The sequence below is a fragment of the Heptranchias perlo genome, chromosome 27, assembly GCF_035084215.1.
Source record: "Heptranchias perlo isolate sHepPer1 chromosome 27, sHepPer1.hap1, whole genome shotgun sequence".
NCBI lineage: Eukaryota > Metazoa > Chordata > Chondrichthyes > Hexanchiformes > Hexanchidae > Heptranchias > Heptranchias perlo.
The window spans coordinates 8,077,974-8,097,195 of record NC_090351.1 but is presented as its reverse complement, the minus strand read 5'-3'; the positions used below and the strand labels follow the sequence as shown (position 1 = coordinate 8,097,195).

Here is a 19,222-nt window from a genome sequence, read left to right as displayed (position 1 = left end):
TCTCACACTTTGCTGTGATGGGCTAAATGGGCACTGGCGGCAGTGCTGCCTACCTGCCCGCCATGTAGTAGACCCACCGAGCCAGACAGACTGACTTTGGGTGTTCACATTACAGCTTTAGCACCACTTGAAAGGCTGAAGTTGCACTTTGGGTCTGGAGCCAACATGGGGGAGAAGTGAAGTGAGACCCCTGGAGGAGCTACTCCCTCAGGACCTAGGAGTACAACTCCAGCTTAGTATCAAAGAGAATTTATTAAAAAGTACTCAGTGGGCCTGCGACCAGAGGCTCTGCTATTTCCTCTCTGACTTCCCTCAGTATTCTGGGCCGCATGCCATTAGGATTTCCAACAAAAACTTACCTCAAATTTTGCAGTCTCCAAGAACGAATCCTTCATCCCCGTATAGCACTGTAGCAGTCGGTTCCCCAGGTCACTGGGATGCATGTTCAAATCGCCACCCAGAATCGTGACATCAGCCGTTTTGCCTGTATGACTGTCGAACAAAAAGGTCTCAATGTTGAAAGGGCTCTTTAGTCTTTCTAGCACGGATCAGCCGCGTGGGCTTTGCGCAGTTCTTACCGTATAAACTGTCCCAACTCCCAGGCCTGCAGCAGACGGTGGGGGAGGTAATCGTCCTTTTCCCTGCAGTACTCCGCGTGAAGCTGCAGGAGAGGAGACGAGAGCCAAGTTTGGACCTGAATTCAGGCAGTTCTGCTTTAAGCCCACTTCAACATTTCACATCCAGAAGCACAGGAAATGCCAAGGGCAAAACGTTTCGAACCAAGTTTGCAGGGATGCATGATGTGAGAGAGCGGGCGCGCGAGACAGGGCGCGTGCGAGAGGCAGGCCCGAGAATGCAAGGGAGGCACATGCGTGATAACAAGTGAGAGAATGACAGACAGACAGCCGGCCGTGAATTCATGCATAGAGAGAGCAAGCCAGTGTGCATGTATTCATGTTCCCATTCTCACGGACATACAGCCAGCCTGAATTCTCAGCTGCCACTTACGTGCGTGACGTAAACATGGATGATGATGCCTTGTATGTTCAGAATAACCAAGCCGACAGATTTCCCGCCAAACCAGTCGCCATGGTGCAACTAGAAGACAGCAGAATTATGGGTTACTTTTCTATCAGAGCGACATTGCACTGTAAACACACGGACTGAAGCTGAGGCCTTGGTCTGCCAAGGATTACAGCCCAAGGAGCAACACATTGGTTAAAGCCCCAACCCACTCTCTGCAGTCAGTACAATTCCTTGGACAAACAGGTAAACTGTTTGGGGCACTGAGGTTTTTTTCTTTGATCTGCCCTTTTCTGTTAGTTTTCTCTCCTCCCGGGTTACAATTCCATGGAAACCAGTCACATGCCAGCATGTTGCCCAAGTGCTCACAGTGTGAGCCTGGGCAGGCTATTTGACCAATGGGGGAGGAGGGGAGCCACATGCTGTCCTCCAATAATATCCAAACATCGACATTCCAACACGGATCGCTGGACAGCGATCAGGAGCGTGAACCTTGGCCCGATATCTTCCCCTCCCTAATCCGGGGGAGCTGACGTTGGTTGGGGGTCCTGGATGGCGGTAGCTACAGCGATTCTACCGTCATCCAGGCTGAAATCAGCACAGACCAAGGATCAAATCTGGGATCTTCCTGACTGTGTGTCCTTGCTACCAGCTGAGCCATCAGGAAGCTTTATAACCCAAGTGCTAAAGAGCGTTGGATAAACTGGAAGGACTAACCAAGAAGCAAGATTCTGTTGATGAGTTTTCTTTTAATTTGACCATTAAACTCTTGTCCCAAACACATCTACTGTACCTTATAAGGGTATCCATTCAGGGAGTAGCGGTAGAGGAAGGAGTCAGTTATTCTGTATCGGGAGAAGACACACAGTCCACTTCCTATAGCCCCGCTGAAAGAGAGCCAGCAAAACACATTCAAAATGGTTTAAGGTCAGTGGTCGGACAGACCCATTTACATCAGCTATTACACTCATTTCTGAATAAGACTGTCTTCACTTCTGATAAATAAAACAGACACATACAGGAACGGAAAACACCATTCTGCCCATCTACCGCACCCTAGAATCTCTGACTGTCTCTCACCTCCCTGCGGTCCCCTGTGCCAACTGTGTCCCAAGGAGCATTTGATCTTAGTCTATCACTGCTATAACCACCCATCCCGGACCAAATCAGAAAGATATCCCCAGCTCCTTTTTGAAGCAGTTAGTTGCCAAAGCGGCTTTTACTGGGAGAAAGATAGTGCTCCTTTAAGCTGCAGTTCAACAAGAGGAAGCCCCTGCATCTCCCCCTGACCTTCAGCAGCACCATCATTGCAAAGTTCCCCATCACCAAATTCCCAATGTCACCACTGAACAGAAGCCTAATTGGATCAACCATATCAACAACATGGAGCAAGGCAGAGGCTGGGTATTCTGCATGAAGTGGCTCACCTCCTGACTCCTCAAAGTCTCTCCACCATCTACAAGGCTCAAGTCAGGAATGTGATGAAACACTCATCACTAGTCTGCACGGACACGGCTGCAACAACACAAGAAACTCAACACCATCAGGGTCACAGCGGTTTGCTCAATCAGTGCTCCTCTCAATATCAATATTCACCCCCACCTCCTCTGGTACAACGTGGCTGCAGTATGTACAATTTAAAGGTTGCACCAAGGTTACTTCAATGGCACCTCCCTTCTCTGCGACCTCTACAATTCAGAAGAACAGCAATATTGTGGGAACACCATCACCTCCAAGTCACACCATCCTGACTTGGGCATACATCTCCATTCCTTCATTACCGCTGGGTCAGAATCTTGGAATTCCCTATCTAACACCATTGTGGAAGCACTATGCTCACAAGGACTACTACAGTCAAGTAGAAAGCCCACCACCGCCGTCTCAAGGCAGCTAGGGGTGGGCAATAAACGTGGCCTTGGCAAAGTCACCGACATCCCAAGAACAAATTCTTTTTAAAACTATGACACTGGCATTTATCCGATGATTCTACACAGTGTTCAGCTTCATTCGAACTCCTTCGATGATGAAACATCCCATGCCAGCCTACAGGAGGCCTTGGAGAACATTCGGACTTGGGCAGGTAAAATTTCTGCTGCATAAGGGGCAGACAGTGACCATCTCCAACAATCTCCCCGTGGCCAGATTCAATTGGACCACCATTGCCGAGTGCACCATCACCAACATCCAGTCACCACTGACCAGATGCTCAACTGGACCAGCCATATCAACTACAGCAGGCCAGAAGATGGGTATTCTGCATCAAGTGGATCACCTTCTAATCCCTCAAAGTCTCTCCACCATCTACAAATCTCAAGTCGGGAGTGTGACGGAATAATTACCTCTCCTCTGATCCAGCGCAGCTGTAACAAAACTGAAGCAGCTCGACACCATCCAGGAGTAGTCCACTCGATCAATGTCCCTGTTATTGAACTCAGTACCCATCCTCTGTACCACCAGCACACTGAGGGTATGGTATGTTCTATCTACAGGATGCACTGCAGCAACTGGCCAAATTTACTTCAACAGCACCTCCTCGCCTCACAACCTCTACCACCGAGAAGGACTAGAGCAGCAATGTCATAGGAGCACCTTCGTCTACAAGTTCCCCTCCAAATCACACACCATCTTGACTTGGACATATATTGCCATTCCTTCATCATCCCTGGGTCAGAATCCTGGAATTCCCTGCCCCTCACCATTGCGGGTGCACCTTCACCACACGGACTGCAGCGGATCAAGAAGGCCCACCACCACTACCGCCTTCTCAGGGCAACTGGGGATGGGCAGGAAATGCTGGCCTTGCAGCATCAGACATATCCCGAGAACAAATAAGAATTGTGTTTTCCTTTCATTGTTACAAGGAACCATCCTGCATCCTTGCTGTCTTTGAGCCCTTTCCACTATTGTTACATCTTCTGTGAGTACAGTGGCCCACGATTGGATGCAGTACCCCTCAGTGTCAAACTAGTGCGTCACAGAGTAGCACGGTCACTCACCCTAAACTTACATTCTACACTGGTAACCTTAGCCTCACCATACTAGACACCATAACCAAGCGACAGGCTCACAGGAAACACCATGATGGTAGACTTATAGTACAAATGACCCCAAAGTGGATAAGAGTACAGTTTATTGGTAAACCTTATCTACTAAGCCACAAAGTGCAGAAGTTTTGGTTCAATGCCGCGCGCCATTCCCTGTATCGACTTCTCTTGTACTTCACTGTGGCTGGAATCAGACATTGCAACAAACAGAAAACACCAGAAATGCACAGAAGGTCCTGTCAGCACATGAAAGGCAAAATAACCTGCTGCCCATTCCCACCATTCACCACTGCCCTTCCTACAATACAACCCATTTCACGCAAATACCCCTTGATGAGAGGCAAGCATTCGATGATCGGGCTTTAAAAAAAAGACGTTTTGACTGGTTCAGACTAGTACATTGAGTTGCCTGGTCATGCTGTGTGCTCATCTGGCTGTGTGCATTGCACAATTTCCAAGTTGTCCTGTATTTGCTGGTCTAGCTGTGCCCTTCACAAAAGCAGAAGATGGGCTTGTTTGTGAATCTCTTTTTGTAACAGATATAGTCTCGTACCTTCTGAAATACACTGAATACGGCTGGGTATTTGTCAACTTGCTTCTCAGGAAGTGGTAATCCTGCTCACTCCACACCTGCAAAACAAAAAACACTCAGTGATTTTAAACCACAAGAACAGGTGGGTTGGGGGTGGGTGGGAGTTGAAAATAATTTGTTTCTGTCGGTCGCAACAGCAAAATTTTCGGACTTTGCGTTCCCAGTGGGAAGCCTGTTCTTTTCCGCGCCGACGTTAAACACGGAAATAAAGCCGGGTTACGGTCGCGACCCAAAAAACAACTATTTTCAACTCCCACCCGCCCCCAACCCACCCGTTCTTGGGGTTTAAAATCACCTTCTCGGTCTTTGAATTTTGCTCTTTTTTCCTCCGCTTTTATCGCTGAAATGGAGAACAGGGGGTTTGAGCGTAGATTGGTTCAGTTGGTTAAAAAAGACAGACTTGCATTTATATAGTGCATTTCACAATCTCAGGATACCCCAAAGCGCTTTACAGCCAATTAGGTACTTTTGAGATGTAGTCATTCCTTCTAATGTAGGAAATGCAGTAGCCAATTTGCACACAGCAAGGTCCCACAAACAGCAATGAGATAAATGAAGTGCTTTGAGACATTCTGAGAAAGGTGATAAGGTGCTGTGTAGATACAACTTTAAGAAAAAGTTTCCTGGTCTGTAATTTTTAATCCACTTTCTTCAGTCACCTAGCCTCATGTCTGTAGCCAATTGGAAGCAGATTCAGAGCCTATTCTCAGCTGCCACCGCCCTTATACTGGCAGTTAGGAGACAAAGAGGACTGCCCACTGCAGGCTCTCTGCTCAGGGTCTTGTCCAGATGCCGCTGCCCTTGTACTGGCAGTTAGGAAACACACAGGACTACCCACTATAGGCTCCCTCCCCCCAAATATGCTGGGAGACATAATTGCTGCCTGGAGCCTCTCACTCGAAGTGGGTTATATGGGGACCTGAGCTTGGGTTAACCTCTCATGTGAAGTATAGCACCTCCGAAACCATGAGGTACTCCCTCAGTGCTGCACTGGAGTGTCAGCCTATGTTCTGCACTCAAGTCCTGGCATGGGACTCAAACTCTCAACCCTCAACCAAAAGCAGGAGTGCTATCAACCAAGGTGAGGCAACATCTGTGAACCTAAGATAGCGTTTCAGGATTTTACCCTTGCCATGGATGGTTATTAACTGGTTACAAGTGACCAGAAGTAAAGTGTAAGGAATCTTACAACACCAGGTTATAGTCCAACAGTTTTATTTGAAAATCACAAGCTTTCGGAGGCTTTTCTCCTTCGTCAGGTGTGACGAAGGAGACCTGACGAAGGAGAAAACCTCCGAAAGCTTGTAATTTTCAAATAAAACTGTTGGACTATAACCTGGTGTTGTAAGATTCCTTACATTTGTCCACCCCAGTCCATCACCGGCATCTCCACATCAGAAGTAAAGTGGTATTAGGATTTAAACACCTTGGGACGTTTTACTACGTTAAAGTCACTACACAAATGCAAGTTGTTATTAGAAAGCCAGCTGAACTTCAGGACAAGCACACATCTCTATAATATATTAAAAGTCTTGCAAGTAGCACGCACTTCATATGAGTGTCTCACTTAATTCCTACCTTTCCCTGTCACGTATTGTGGACGACACTCCTATTGTTATAAAAGTGTATTGTGCTGCCTCACCGTGAGCAATGCCATGGGAGATCTTCCAGTACAGTCCCCGCCTCTTATAGTGGGTGCGTTGGTGTTAATGCGGTTCTCCCGCTATACGTGTTAGACGGTTGTTTGACGTGTTAAAGTTATAGGTTGAAAAGAATAAATTAACGATCAAAGCTATTAAAACAGCAGGTAAAGAGGTAATTAAGGTAATCTCACTTTAACAAAGAGTTTATTCAATTGCCCGAAATAGCCGGCACGTTTAATATGTTGTAAGCAGAGCCTTTGTAACTGACTCCTACGGTTATGGTTAATTGCCCGGTACAGGCAGTTGCCCAGCATAAGTGTGGGCGGTGTAGCCGGTGAGGACCGTACAACCAGAGTGATTCTCGTGATAGTATCACACCAGCATTACTGACAGGAAACTGCAAACTATTACTTCCCTGATACAGCACGTTGGAGGTGAACCTGATTAGATAAGGCTCAAAAGAGTGCAATTCGGGGAACACACTTTGTAATTTAGTGATGTTTTTGCAATTTCACGTAAGGTCAAAGGTCGATTCTCACCAAATAAAATTTGCCACTTTGATTTCATAGAATCATAGAATGATACAGCAAAGGAGGCGGCCATTCGGTCCATCGTGCCTGTGCCGGCTCTTTGAATGAGCAATCCAATTAGTCCCACTCCCCTACTCTTTTTTACCCCTTCAAGTATTTTTGAAAGTTACTATTCAATCTGCTTCCACCACCCCTTCAGGCAGTGCATTCCAGATCATAACAACTCGCTGCGTTAAAAAAGTAATTTCCTCAGGTCGCCTCTGGCTCTTTTGTCAATTATCTTAAATCTGTATCCTCTGGTTATCAATCCCTTTGCCACTGGAAACAGTTTCTCCTTATTTACTCTATCAAAACTCCACGATTTTGAACACCTCTATTAAATCTTCCTTTAATCTTCTCTGTTCTAAGGAGAACAACCCCAGCTTCTCCAGTCTCTTCACATAACTGAAGTCCCTCATCCCTGGTACCATTCTAGTAAATCTCTTCTGCACCCTCCCTAAGGCCTTGACATCCTTCCTAAAGTGTGGTGCCCAGAATCGAATAACAATACTCCAGCTGGGGCCTAATGAGTGTTTTATAAAAGGTTTAGCATAACTTCCCTGCTTTTGTACTCTATGCCTCTATTTATAAAGCCATGGATTTCGTATGCCATTTTAACACCCTTCTCAACTTCTCCTGCCACCTTCAAAAACAACCATTCACCACTACTCTCTGCTTTCTGTCCCTGAGCCAATTTTGTATCCTCGCAGCCACTGTCCCTTTAATCCCATGGGCGTGAATTTTGCTAACAAGTTTATTTTGTGGTAATTTATCAAACGCCTTTTGAAAGTCCACATAGACAACATCAGCCGCACTACCCTCATCAACCCTCTCCGTTATTTCATCAAAGAACTCAATCAGGTTAGTAAAACAAGATTTTCCTTCAATAAATCTGTGCTGACTTTCATTTATTAATCCATATTTTTCCAAGTGCCAATTAATTTTGTCCCAGATTATTGTGTCTAAAAATTTCCCCGTTAGTCTGACTGGCCTGTAGCTGCCGGGTTTATCATTCTCCCCCTTTTTGAACAGGGGTATAACATTTGCAATCCTCTGATACCGTCCCTATATCTAAGGAAGATTGGAAGATTGTGGCCAGAGCCTCCGCAATTTCCACCCTTACTTCCCTCAGCAACCTAGGATGCATCCTATCCGGACCGGGTGACTTTTCTATTTTGAATACAAATCTTATATGTATCTCTTCTTTATCTATTTTAATCCTATTCAATTTCTTTACTCCCTCCTCCTTTACTGCTACAATGGCAGCATCCTCTTCTCTAGTGAAGGCAGAAGCAGATTACTCATTTAGTACCTCAGCCAAAACCTCTGCCTCCACAAGGAGATCTCCTTTTTAGCCGCTAATCGGCCTCACCCTTCTTTTGACTACCCTTTTATGTTTATAAAAGACTTGTGTTCCCTTTTATGTTAGGTGCTAATCTATTCCCATACTCTCCCTTCCCCACTCATTTCCTTTTTCAGTTGTTCACTGTACTTTCTGGATTCAGCTTGGTTCTCTACTCTATTATGAACCTGACATTTATCATAAGCCTCCTTTTTCTGTTTCACTCAAATCTCTATCTTTAGTCATCCAAGGAGCTTTGGATGCCCTTCCTTTCCCCCTTTTGGGAATGTCTAGTCTGTACTCGAACTATCTCCTCTTTGAAGGCCTCCCATTGCTCATTTACTGGTGGTCTTCTCCCTCATCCAGTCATTGTGTGACATCATGACACAGAGATCCTAATAACACCCAGGCAATGACCCCGAGAGAGGTATTTGGGTTGTCTCTTTGTTTCAATTTTGTCTCCTTATCTCTCACATTGACTATATATCCATCCCCACAAAGGGCTTAAAAAGACCTGACCTTAAACCAGAATGGCAGACAAATTACAACAGGGACGGTATCACTGGGGAGACTGAACCTACCTCCTGCAGCAAGACCACATTGTACTTCTCCTGACTCAGTAACTGGACGATCATTTCATAGCGCTCCCTGCAGCACTTGCTGAGATAACGAATTCCCCTGTAACAGAGAGAGAGAGAGAGAGAGAGGCAGTGAGAGGCCGGTCGCTGTGTATTTGTGTCTACAACAAGAGCTGCTGCGTGAAGACTCGTACATCAGCATAGCAGCAGCTTTGTGCGGTTTTTGTAACGTGTACAAGTAGGCTATTGTGAAATACGTGCAATAGGAAGGTTAAATACAGAAGCTAGTGGCATGGTACCAGGACTGCAGGCTTTCCCAGGGGGAGCTGACTGGGCCTCCCAGAGTCCCCCCTCATGTGGGGGAAGGTAGTCTCATCATTGACAGTTCCCCAGAGAAGGGGAGATGAAGTCTCCCTATTGTCACCTTTAAAGGCAAAACAATTTCAGTAAAGGGAACATTAGCTGTAACATCCTTTTCTCTTCCTTGTTGGCTCTAACCAGTTGTTTAAGTCAGGAGTGTAGATGTCATGGCTTTCAGGCATTTAGGCCAATAGCCTGAGGAAGCTCAACATTCACAGTTTATTGAGGTACTCAAGATTCTAATCGGTTTTATTTGTAAGTAAATAAAACCACCATAATGTTTGGCAATCTCAAACTCCACAACAAAGGGCTGAGACTCGAGCTCTGAAGAGAGAAAGAGAACAGAAAATTCCGATTTGACTATTTCCCACGTGGTGAATATATGGAACAGGCTGCTCAGGTGGGTTGTTGAGTGTTGGCAAATTAAAGAGGGAGCTGGACAGATATTTTGCAGAGAAAGTGATCGGGGGTAGGAGAGAGAACGAGAGCAGTGTACGGTATGTTTCCAACTTTGGATGGGCAAGTTTTTAAACTTTGGGACTGACTAGTTGGATCACAATGAACCCTTTTGCTCCTGTACATTCTCCTGTTCCTGTATAAGCACTCTGGGCTATTACTCCAAGATCACAACCACACCCTTCTGGTACACAATGGATTTTTTCTCTACTTAAATGATCTTCCTGCACAAGTGTAAAGAGTGGAAACAATATAACTTTGCACAGTAGCAGGAACATACATTTGATTGGTTATTTACAGTGGACTGTGTTGACCAATGCCTTGCAGCATATTAAATAGTACAGAGGAGTTCAGCCACCTATGCCCTAAGCTCTGGAATTCCCTCCCTAAACCTCTCCGCCTCTCTCCTTTAAGACACTCCTTAAAACTGATCTCTTTGACCAAGTTGCCTTAATATCTCCTTATATGGTTTGGTGTCAAATTTTGTTTGATAACGCTCCTGTGAAGCCTCTTGGGATGTTTTACGACATTAAAGGCGCTATATCAATGCAAGTTGTTGTTGATGAGAGGGTGGGACTCCATACACTGGAGTATGAACGCACAGTGCGGGAGCTCAGGACCCAGACTCCAGTTCCAAACCTCCACTATGTCACTGTAGCAAATCACCAAACGGAGGCGGGGCGGTGGGTGGGTGGTTAGAGAACGAATGGGGGATTTGTCTGTGGGCCAGTCCTGTACACCTATCTGTTTCAGAGATGCACTGGTGAAGCCCTCTGAGCAGGCCACCCACCCAACTCCTCAGCCATAGTTTGGGAGTAAGGGGAGTTTAAAAGTAACGGGGGAAATAGAAAATGAAAGTAAATACCTTCAAACACTAAAGTTAGACACAGGAACTCTTCCTCTTCCCCCAAAAGTACCAACTCATGCTAGTCCCCTGGTCATCCTCCATTATCTTACCAAGTGACCATTCACCATGTGTGAGAGCCCAGAGAATGATAGCAGGCTTTTCCACCATTGAGCAGACCATAGCTGAGCCTTACGTTCTCCTCTCCCAACACCTCCCCAACAGTAGGAACTGGGCCTGACTATTTTCCTCCCTAGCCCAGGGGCGCTGAAGCCAACTGTTGCACCCTTACTGCCACCATTGTTAATTGCATCCATGTGATTTATATCAATTAGTGTTAATTGTATTCAGGTGGTGGATATCAATTGGGACTCTCTTGTATCCATTTATAAAAGAGAGCTGATCTAGGGTTTGGAGTGGGTAATGTGGATCACTGTGAATAAAGGGTTGGAAGCAACTGAAGACCAGGCTCCAGTATCCTATCCTTCACCGCTGGGCTACCAGCTTGTAACAACCCTGAGAGAGATCAGCGCAGACAAGGAATTGAACCAGGGATCTCCCTGGTCTGTACGGCTCAGTATCAAACCTGGCAGTGAATTTAATGGGAGCTACAATGTAGAATTATATCCATAAATTACATGCAATAATTATTAATAAATAGAAGCAGCCTATAATAATGCTATAACACAAATAGGAATCACAGCGCATTAACATTAACACAATTAGTAGGGGAACTGTGCACTTACTCCTTAAATGTTTGTAATAGGAACAGGAGTAGGCCATTCAGCCCCTCGAGCCTGTTCCGCCATTTAATTAGATCATAGCTGATCTGTATCTTCAGTCCATCTGCCTGCCTTGGTTCCGTAACCCTTGATGATATTTAAGTCTTTAGATCTCAGCCTCACCTACGCCAATACCCCTCCTGGATTATACCCTTTATCAGAAACGCTCTCTCTCACTCATATGTCCAACTGTCCTTTCCCTCGTATTTGTGACCTCAGTCTCTTGTGCTGGTTTCATTTTCCGCTTGGCGTGTTGCTTTTTGCCTTTCCCTTGCTGTCTTGGTGTATTCCTTGCCTGCTGTCGTCACAAGGATATTGCCAGTACAGCGCAGGCTCAGTCACAGCTCTGCTCCAGTTATCTGTCGTTAATCATTTATCTAAAAGGACAAGCGAATCAACTCCTCTACTAACAGCAATAAAGCGAGCTCTTCCATCTTTGGGTAACCTGAAGTCATTGATGACTCTCCCGAGGCTCTAGTCCAACGAGAGTTGCTTCATTTTGCTTTTTTCTTTATATAAAGAGAAGCTGGATTGTTCTCCTTAAGGTTAAGGGGAGATTTAATAGAGGTGTTCAAAATTATGAGGGGTTTTGATAGTTTTTCATCCACTCTGTTTCCACTGGCAGAAGGGTCGATAACCAGAAGATGCGGGTTTAAGGTGATCGGCAAAAGAACCAGGTGGGAGATGAGAAATTTTTTTCATGCAGCGAGTTGTTTATGATCTGGAATGCACTGCCTGAAAGGGCGGTGGAAGCAGATTCAATATTAACTTTCAAAAGGGAATTGGATAAATACTTGAAGGGGAAAAAGTTACAGGGCTATGGGGAAAGAGCAGGGGGGAGTGGGATTAATTGGATAGCTCTTTCAAAGAGCCGGCACAGGCACGGTGGGCTGAATGGCCTCCTTCTGTCTGTTTCATTCTACATAAGTACACACTATCGTCATTGCTGCGGTTTAAGAAATCTTTTACATAAAGCTTGCAAAGTGGGAGTAATAGGAAGTGGGTGGTGTGCTGGGTTACAGCAGTGGCGCCCACGTGTCTCCCCTCCCCTGGGGGGGGGTGGGGGGGGGGGGGGGGAAAGAGGGGGCAGATTCACCCTGGGCAGACCTGCTACTCCAGGTGTCTCTAGGTTTTAATTCCTAGCCTGCCAGCTCTGGGTTGTTGCTGCTGTTGGGAATATATAGATCTCAGCCAAGCAGCAGCAGAGGCATTATCACTGGCCTCAGCACCCCTTAAACTGGAAGGAAGGTGGTGAAGAGCAGCAAAAAGAGAAGGGGGAGAAAAAAAAATAGCTTCAGCAAGAGTTCCTGCTCCTAACTGCTATCCAGTGTCTCCTGCTGAAAATGGTACATGCCGACATCGTGAGGGGGCAGGATCTGGTTTGACTGTGATGCCCCCCACAGTTGGATATCCTACCAAGAATTGCAGTCCAGGCTGACACATGAAGATCAACGACTTGGGCTGGCGTAGTTGAGCACGAGTGAGGAAGCAAGAGTAAAGCAGTGACCAGCGTCATTCTGAATCCGAGTGGCAGATCAAATCAATCCAGCCACCGACTAATTCAAAGGATTATATAACAAACTTAAAACACAGGGGAAAAAACACACTACAATAAAAAGATCCTTTTGTGACAACCATTAGGTTTACCCAATCTCGAACAATAGAAGGAGGCCATTCGGCCCATTGTGCCTGTGCCGGCTCTTTGAAAGAGCTATCCAATTAGTCCCACTCCCCCGCTCTTTCCCCATAGACCTGCAAACTTTTCATTTTCAAGTATTTATCCAATTCCCTTTTGAAAGTTATTATTGAATCTGCTTCCGCCACCTTTTCGGCAGTGCGTTCCAGATCATTAACACTCGCTGTGTAAAAAAAAAATTCTCATCTCTCTTCTCGTTCTTTTGCCAATGATCTTAAGGGTTCCAACAAAGTGCCTTTATATAAGCAACACTGCAGTGAGTGGGATGGCAGGCACTGTTTGAATAGACTTTGCAGCGAGACTGAAGCAGGGGAGTCCCCGGGGCAGATTCAGTGGGGGAAGGGTCGAGACCCATTAAAAAGCTGTAATCTGAACCTCGATCTGCTCTGCACAAAACAGCTGTAAAACGTCAAGACTTACCAGCAATTGAGAGTGAACACTCTGAACCTTACAGCAGGTGCCTCAGGCATGGTGACAGGTTAATAAGGTCAAACTCCACAGGCACTTAAAAAAAAAAGAAAAAATGTTAAATTTCGGCAGCATATGGCCTCTGTCTATCTGACGCAGCAAGTAGGATGGGCCTTGCAATGAAATAAATCCAAGACAGCTTACCCACTGCAACCTGCTTTTTTCCCTCACTATTTAAAATGCTCAAGTGGAAAAGGACACAATTTTTTTTTTAATAAACATGTTTGCCCCTCCCCCACCACACCCCCTAAAGTATTTGGGGTAAGATTCCCCTTTTATATGTTGCTGTTATATCTGCTTTTCTGGCCCCGTCCTTTCCCAATGCCGAGAGCTCAGTGGGTGGGCTCACAAGTGCCACCAATATGCCCAGGAGGCTCAAGAGACCACACAGGTATGACGACCCCTCACCCCCCACCCCGATCTTCCTTCCTCTGTCTGCCACAGGAGATGCCCATTTCCTCCTGGGAAACTCCCTGCGTTTCCGATCAAGAACTGACTTAAACTTGCGTCTCCCTACGAGGTCTCCTCTTCCCGACTCTACATTCCGGATCGGAAGCTGGTGCCCGTTCCCACAGTCTCCTCTTGGCGGCTCCCTGCTTCAAGTCGGTAACCGACTCAAGCCTGCGCCCGGCCCCAGTGTGGCAACACCATTTAAAGCAGATGGATCATTGGTCCCCCTCGAGTGAGGGGCACCCAGCACCTCCTCCCAATATTATTCTGCCGCCCGGTTCAAAACGATCAGTGCTGCCAACATTAGTGGAACTCCCTCACAGTGGGTAACTCTGCCCAGCAATATGCAAGAGCTGGAAGGACCATCTCGGGTACATCGGGCGCAAGTCCTTCGCACGGTCAGGTTTACCGATTCTTCGTTAAGTGAGATCAGCTCTGCTTGACGTCCAAAATCGCCATTACCTTGGAGTGCCACACAAAATGACTCATCCCCACATCATCTTTAAGCAGCAGTTTTTAAAAAGTACAAAAGAAAATGAAGACTTACATTTTTAGTGGCTCGTGTGGTTGAAAGTCTCAGAACTTCACAAAATGAATTAATGTTGCAGTAATGGGATGTAAGCAAAATATGCAAATTGGGGACAAACGAGCAGTACAGGTAGAGATTAGACCCCCAAGAAATTTGGAACAACTAGGCACAAACAGCTGTCCCTCTCTGATCCATTTCATTATAATGTTTAGTGTCATGTGATGCGCCAGTGTGATTTCACTTCCCCTTTTAACACACAGTGCTTCACAAGCAGAAATACACAGGAAACCTACACGCTTCAGTCAACTGTCAGCCAGGAGCTCCTGATCAAACAATCCATCACCTTCTCTGCAGTGAGTCGCACTCAGCTACAGGACCCCACTCACACACAACGGGAAAGGTAACACTGCCTGCTTAAAAACCGGAACACACTGATAATTCAGAAGATAAAATCATCCGGACAAAAATCAGCTTTTGCAACAATCTCCCCAACAATCGAAGGACAGCGTCAATTATCAGTCCATGAAGTCGAGCCTTAAATTTGGCACAAGAGTCAGAATAAACTCATGGGCCTAACAGTCTGTAATAAGACACTAGATAAATAAGGTACTTCATTGGCTGAAAAACACTTTGGGATATCCTGAGGTCATGAAAAGGCACTATATAAATGCAAGTTCTTTCTTTAACTCTGGGGTGATATCACAGCGGAAATTTCAACAAGCTTCATTTTTAATTACTGTCCGATAATCAGTCCCAAACATCCATCCTTTCCTCTATAAATCTCTGGCTTTTACAGCACCTTGCCTCCATGTCAGAAAGTCGTGATTTCAAGCCCCACCCCAGGAGTTGAGCCCATAATCTAGGCTAACATTATTTTTTTATTATTCGTTCATGGGATGTGGGCGTCGCTGGCGAGGCTGGCATTTATTGCCCATCCCTAATTGCCCTTGAGAAGGTGGTGGTGAGCCGCCTTCTTGAACCGCTGCAGTCCGTGTGGTGAAGGTTCTCCCACAGTGCTGTTAGGAAGGGAGTTCCAGGATTTTGACCCAGTGACAATGAAGGAACGGCGATATATTTCCAAGTCGGGATGGTGTGTGACTTGGAGGGGAACGTGCAGGTGGTTTTGTTCCCATGTGCCTGCTGCTCTTGTCCTTCTAGGTGGTAGAGGTCGCGGGTTTGGGAGGTGCTGTCGAAGAAGCCTTGGTGAGTTGCAGCAGTGCATCCTGTGGATGGTACACACTGCAGCCACAGTGCGCCAGTGGTGAAGGGAGTGAATGTTTAGGGTGGTGGATGGGGTGCCAATCAAGCGGGCTGCTTTGTCCTGGATGGTGTTGAGCTTCTTGAGTGTTGTTGGAGCTGCACTCATCCAGGCAAGTGGAGAGTATTCCATCACACTCCTGACTTATGCCTTGTAGATGGTGGAAAGGCTTTGGGGAGTCAGCAGGTGAGTTATTCGCTGCAGAATACCCAGCCTCTGACCTGCTCTCGTAGCCACAGTATTTATAAGGCTGGTCCAGTTAAGTTTCTGGTCAATGGTGACCCCCAGGATGTTGATGGTGGAGGATTTAGTGATGGTAATGCCATTGAATGTCAAGGGGAGGTGGTTAGACTCTCTCTTGTTGGAGATGGTCATTGCCTGGCACTTGTCTGGCGCGAATGTTACTTGCCACTTATCAGCCCAAGCCTGGATGTTGTCCAGTTCTTGCTGCATGCGGGCTCGGACTGCTTCATTATTTGAGGGGTTGCGAATGGAACTGAACACTGTGCAGTCATCAGCGAACATCCCCATTTCTGACCTTATGATGGAGGGAAGGTCATTGATGAAGCAGCTGAAGATGGTTGGGCCTCGGACACTGCCTTGAGGAACTCCTGCAGCAATGTCCTGGGGCTGAGATGATTGGCCTCCAACAACCACTACCATCTTCCTTTGTGCTAGGTATGACTCCAGCCACTGGAGAGTTTTCCCCCTGATTCCAGTTTTACTAGGGCTCCTTGGTGCCACACTCTGTCAAATGCTGCCTTAATGTCAAGGGCAGTCACTCTCACCTCACCTCTGGATTTCAGCTCTTTTGTCCATGTTTGGACCAAGGCTGTAATGAGATCTGGAGCCGAGTGGTCCTGGCGGAACCCAAACTGAGCATCGGAGAGTAGGTTATTGGTGAGTAAGTGCCGCTTGATAGCACTGTCGATGACACCTTCCATCACTTTGCTGATGATTGAGAGTAGACTGATGCGGCAGTAATTGGCCGGATTGGATTTGTCCTGCTTTTTGTGGACAGGACATACCTGAGCAATTTTCCACATTGTCGGGTAGATGCCAGTGTTGTAGCTGTACTAGAACAGTTTGCCTCGAGGCGCAGCTAGTTCTGGAGCACAAGTCTTCAGCACTACAGTCCGGATGTTGTCGGGGCCCATAGCCTTTGCTGTATCCAGTGCACTCAGCCATTTCTTGATATCACGTGGAGTGAATCGAATAGGCTGAAGACTGGCTTCTGTGATGGTGGGGATATCGGGAGGAGGCTGAGATGGATCATCCACTCGGCACTTCTGGCTGAAGATGGTTGCAAACGCTTCAGCCTTGTCTTTTGCACTCACGTGCTGGACTCCGCCATCGTTGAGGATGGGGATGTTTACAGAGCCTCCTCCTCCCGTTAGTTGTTTAATTGTCCACCACCATTCACAACTGGATGTGGCAGGACTGCAGAGCTTTGATCTGATCCGTTGGTTGTGGAATCGCTTTGCTCTGTCTATAGATGTTGCTTCCACTGTTTAGCATGCATGTAGTCCTGAGTTGTAGCTTCACCAGGTTGGCACCTCATTTTTAGGTATGCCTGGTGCTGCTCCTGGCATGCTCTTCTACACTCCTCATTGAACCAGGGTTGATCCCCTGGCTTGTTGGTAATGGTAGAGTGAGGAATATGCCGGGCCATGAGGTTACAGATTGTGCTGGAATACAATTCTGCTGCTGCTGATGGCCCACAGCTGCTAGATCTGTTCTGAATCTATCCCATTTAGCACGGTGGTAGTGCCACACAACACGTTGGATGGTGTCCTCAATGCGAAGACGGGACTTCATCTCCAAGAGGACTGTGCGGTGATCACTCCTACCAATACGGTCATGGACAGATGCATTTGCGACAGGTAGATTGGTGAGGTCGAGGTCAAGTAAGTTCTTCCCTCATGTTGGTTCGCTCACCACCTGCCGCAGGCCCAGTCTAGCAGCTATGTCCTTTAGGACTTGCCAGAGCAGTCAGTAGTGGTGCGACCGAGCCACTCTTGGTGATGGACATTGAAGTCCCCCACCCAGAGTACATTCTGTTCCCTTGCTACCCTCAGTGCTCCCTCCAAGTGGTGTTCAACATGGAGGAGGACTGATTCATCAGCTGAGGGAGGGTGGTAGGTGGAAATCAGCAGGAGGTTTCCTTGCCCATGTTTGACCTGATGCCATGAGATTTCATGGGGTCCAGAGTCAATGTTGAGGACACCCAGGGCCACTCCCTCCTGACTGTATATCACTGTACCGCCACCTCTGGTGGGTCTGTCCTGCCGGTGGGATGGTGATGGAAGAGTCTGGGATGTTGGCTGAAAGGTATGATTCTGTGAGTACGGCTATGTCAGGCTGTTGCTTGACTAGTCTGTGGGACAGCTCTCCCAATTTTGGCACAAATCCCCAGATGCTAGTGAGGAGGACTTTGCCGGGTCGACTGGGCTTGGTTTGCCTTTGTCGTGTCCAGTGGTCCGTCCAGTTTTCTTATTGTGACTTTTTTTAGCGAGATTTTACAACTGAGTAGCTTGCTGGTCCATTTCAGAGGGCAATTAAGAATCAACCACATTGCTGTGGGTCTGGAGTCACATATAGGCCAGACCGGGTAAGGACGGCAGGTTTCCTTCCCTGAAGGGCATTAGTGAACCAGATAGGTTTTTACAACAATCCGGTAGTTTCATGGCCACTATTACTGATACTAGTATTTTAATTCCAGATTTTATTTAATTAATTGAATTTAATTAATTTAATTTAAATTCCCCAGCTGCCGTGGCGGGATTTGAATTCATGACTCCGGATTATTAGTCCAGGCCTCTGGATTACTAGTCCAGTAACATAACCACTATGCCACCGTACCCTTATTATTGCGCAGTACTGGGGGAGTGCAGCACTGTCGGAGGTGTTGTACTTCAGATGAAACAATAAACCATCTGCCTGAACAGGTAGACGTAAAAGATCCTATGGCACTAGAATCATACAGCACAGATGGAGGCCTGTTCGTTCCCCATAGTTCTGAAATTTTTCCTTTTCAAATATTTATCCAATTCCCTTTTGAAAGTTACTATTGAATCAGCTTCTACCAGCCTTTCAGACAGTGCATTCCAGATCATAACGACTCGCAGCATAAAAGAATTTCTCATCATCTGCCCTCAGGCTCTTTTGCCAATTATCTTAAATCTGTGTCCTCTGGTTACCGATCCTCCTGCCAGAAGAAATGGTTTCTCCTTATTTACTCTATCAAAACCTTTCATAATTTTGAACACCTCTATTAAAATACACTACTCGAAGAACAGGGAGTTCTGGCCAACATTTCTCCCTCAACCAACACACCAAAAACAGATGGTCTCGTCAGCCACTCATCTGCTGTTTTGTGGGAGTACAAACTGGCTGTCGTGTTTGTAACATGGAGTTACATCGAATCTACAGCAAAGAAACAGGTCATTCGGCTCAACTGGTCTATGCCGGCGTTCATGCTCCATATGAACCTCCTCCCTCCCTACTTCATCTACCCCTACCAGCATACCCTTCCATTACTTTCTCCCTCATGTGCTTCCCCTTAAATGTATCTACGCTATTTGCCTC

The 19,222-nt window shown here is 46.6% G+C and overlaps 1 protein-coding gene across 2 annotated transcripts in view; it reads right to left on the bottom strand.

Moving 5' to 3' along the window:
- Nucleotides 1–19,222, bottom strand: part of LOC137344376 (sphingomyelin phosphodiesterase 2-like) — a 45,248-nt gene that overhangs the window by 10,965 nt on the left and 15,061 nt on the right. Inside the window, exons 1-8 of one of the 2 annotated variants that reach the window (XM_068007269.1) lie at nucleotides 14,395–14,515; nucleotides 13,350–13,433; nucleotides 8,795–8,891; nucleotides 4,621–4,697; nucleotides 1,817–1,910; nucleotides 1,009–1,098; nucleotides 579–661; nucleotides 360–492 (exon numbers count right to left, since the gene is read on the bottom strand). In XM_068007269.1, coding sequence (XP_067863370.1) covers nucleotides 360–492; nucleotides 579–661; nucleotides 1,009–1,098; nucleotides 1,817–1,910; nucleotides 4,621–4,697; nucleotides 8,795–8,891; nucleotides 13,350–13,399 — 624 coding nt within the window. In that variant the 5' untranslated portion in view covers nucleotides 13,400–13,433; nucleotides 14,395–14,515. Of the gene's footprint in view, nucleotides 1–359; nucleotides 493–578; nucleotides 662–1,008; nucleotides 1,099–1,816; nucleotides 1,911–4,620; nucleotides 4,698–8,794; nucleotides 8,892–13,349; nucleotides 13,434–14,394; nucleotides 14,516–19,222 lie in introns of those variants that run through there. The other variant, XM_068007268.1, reaches the window with a different exon arrangement.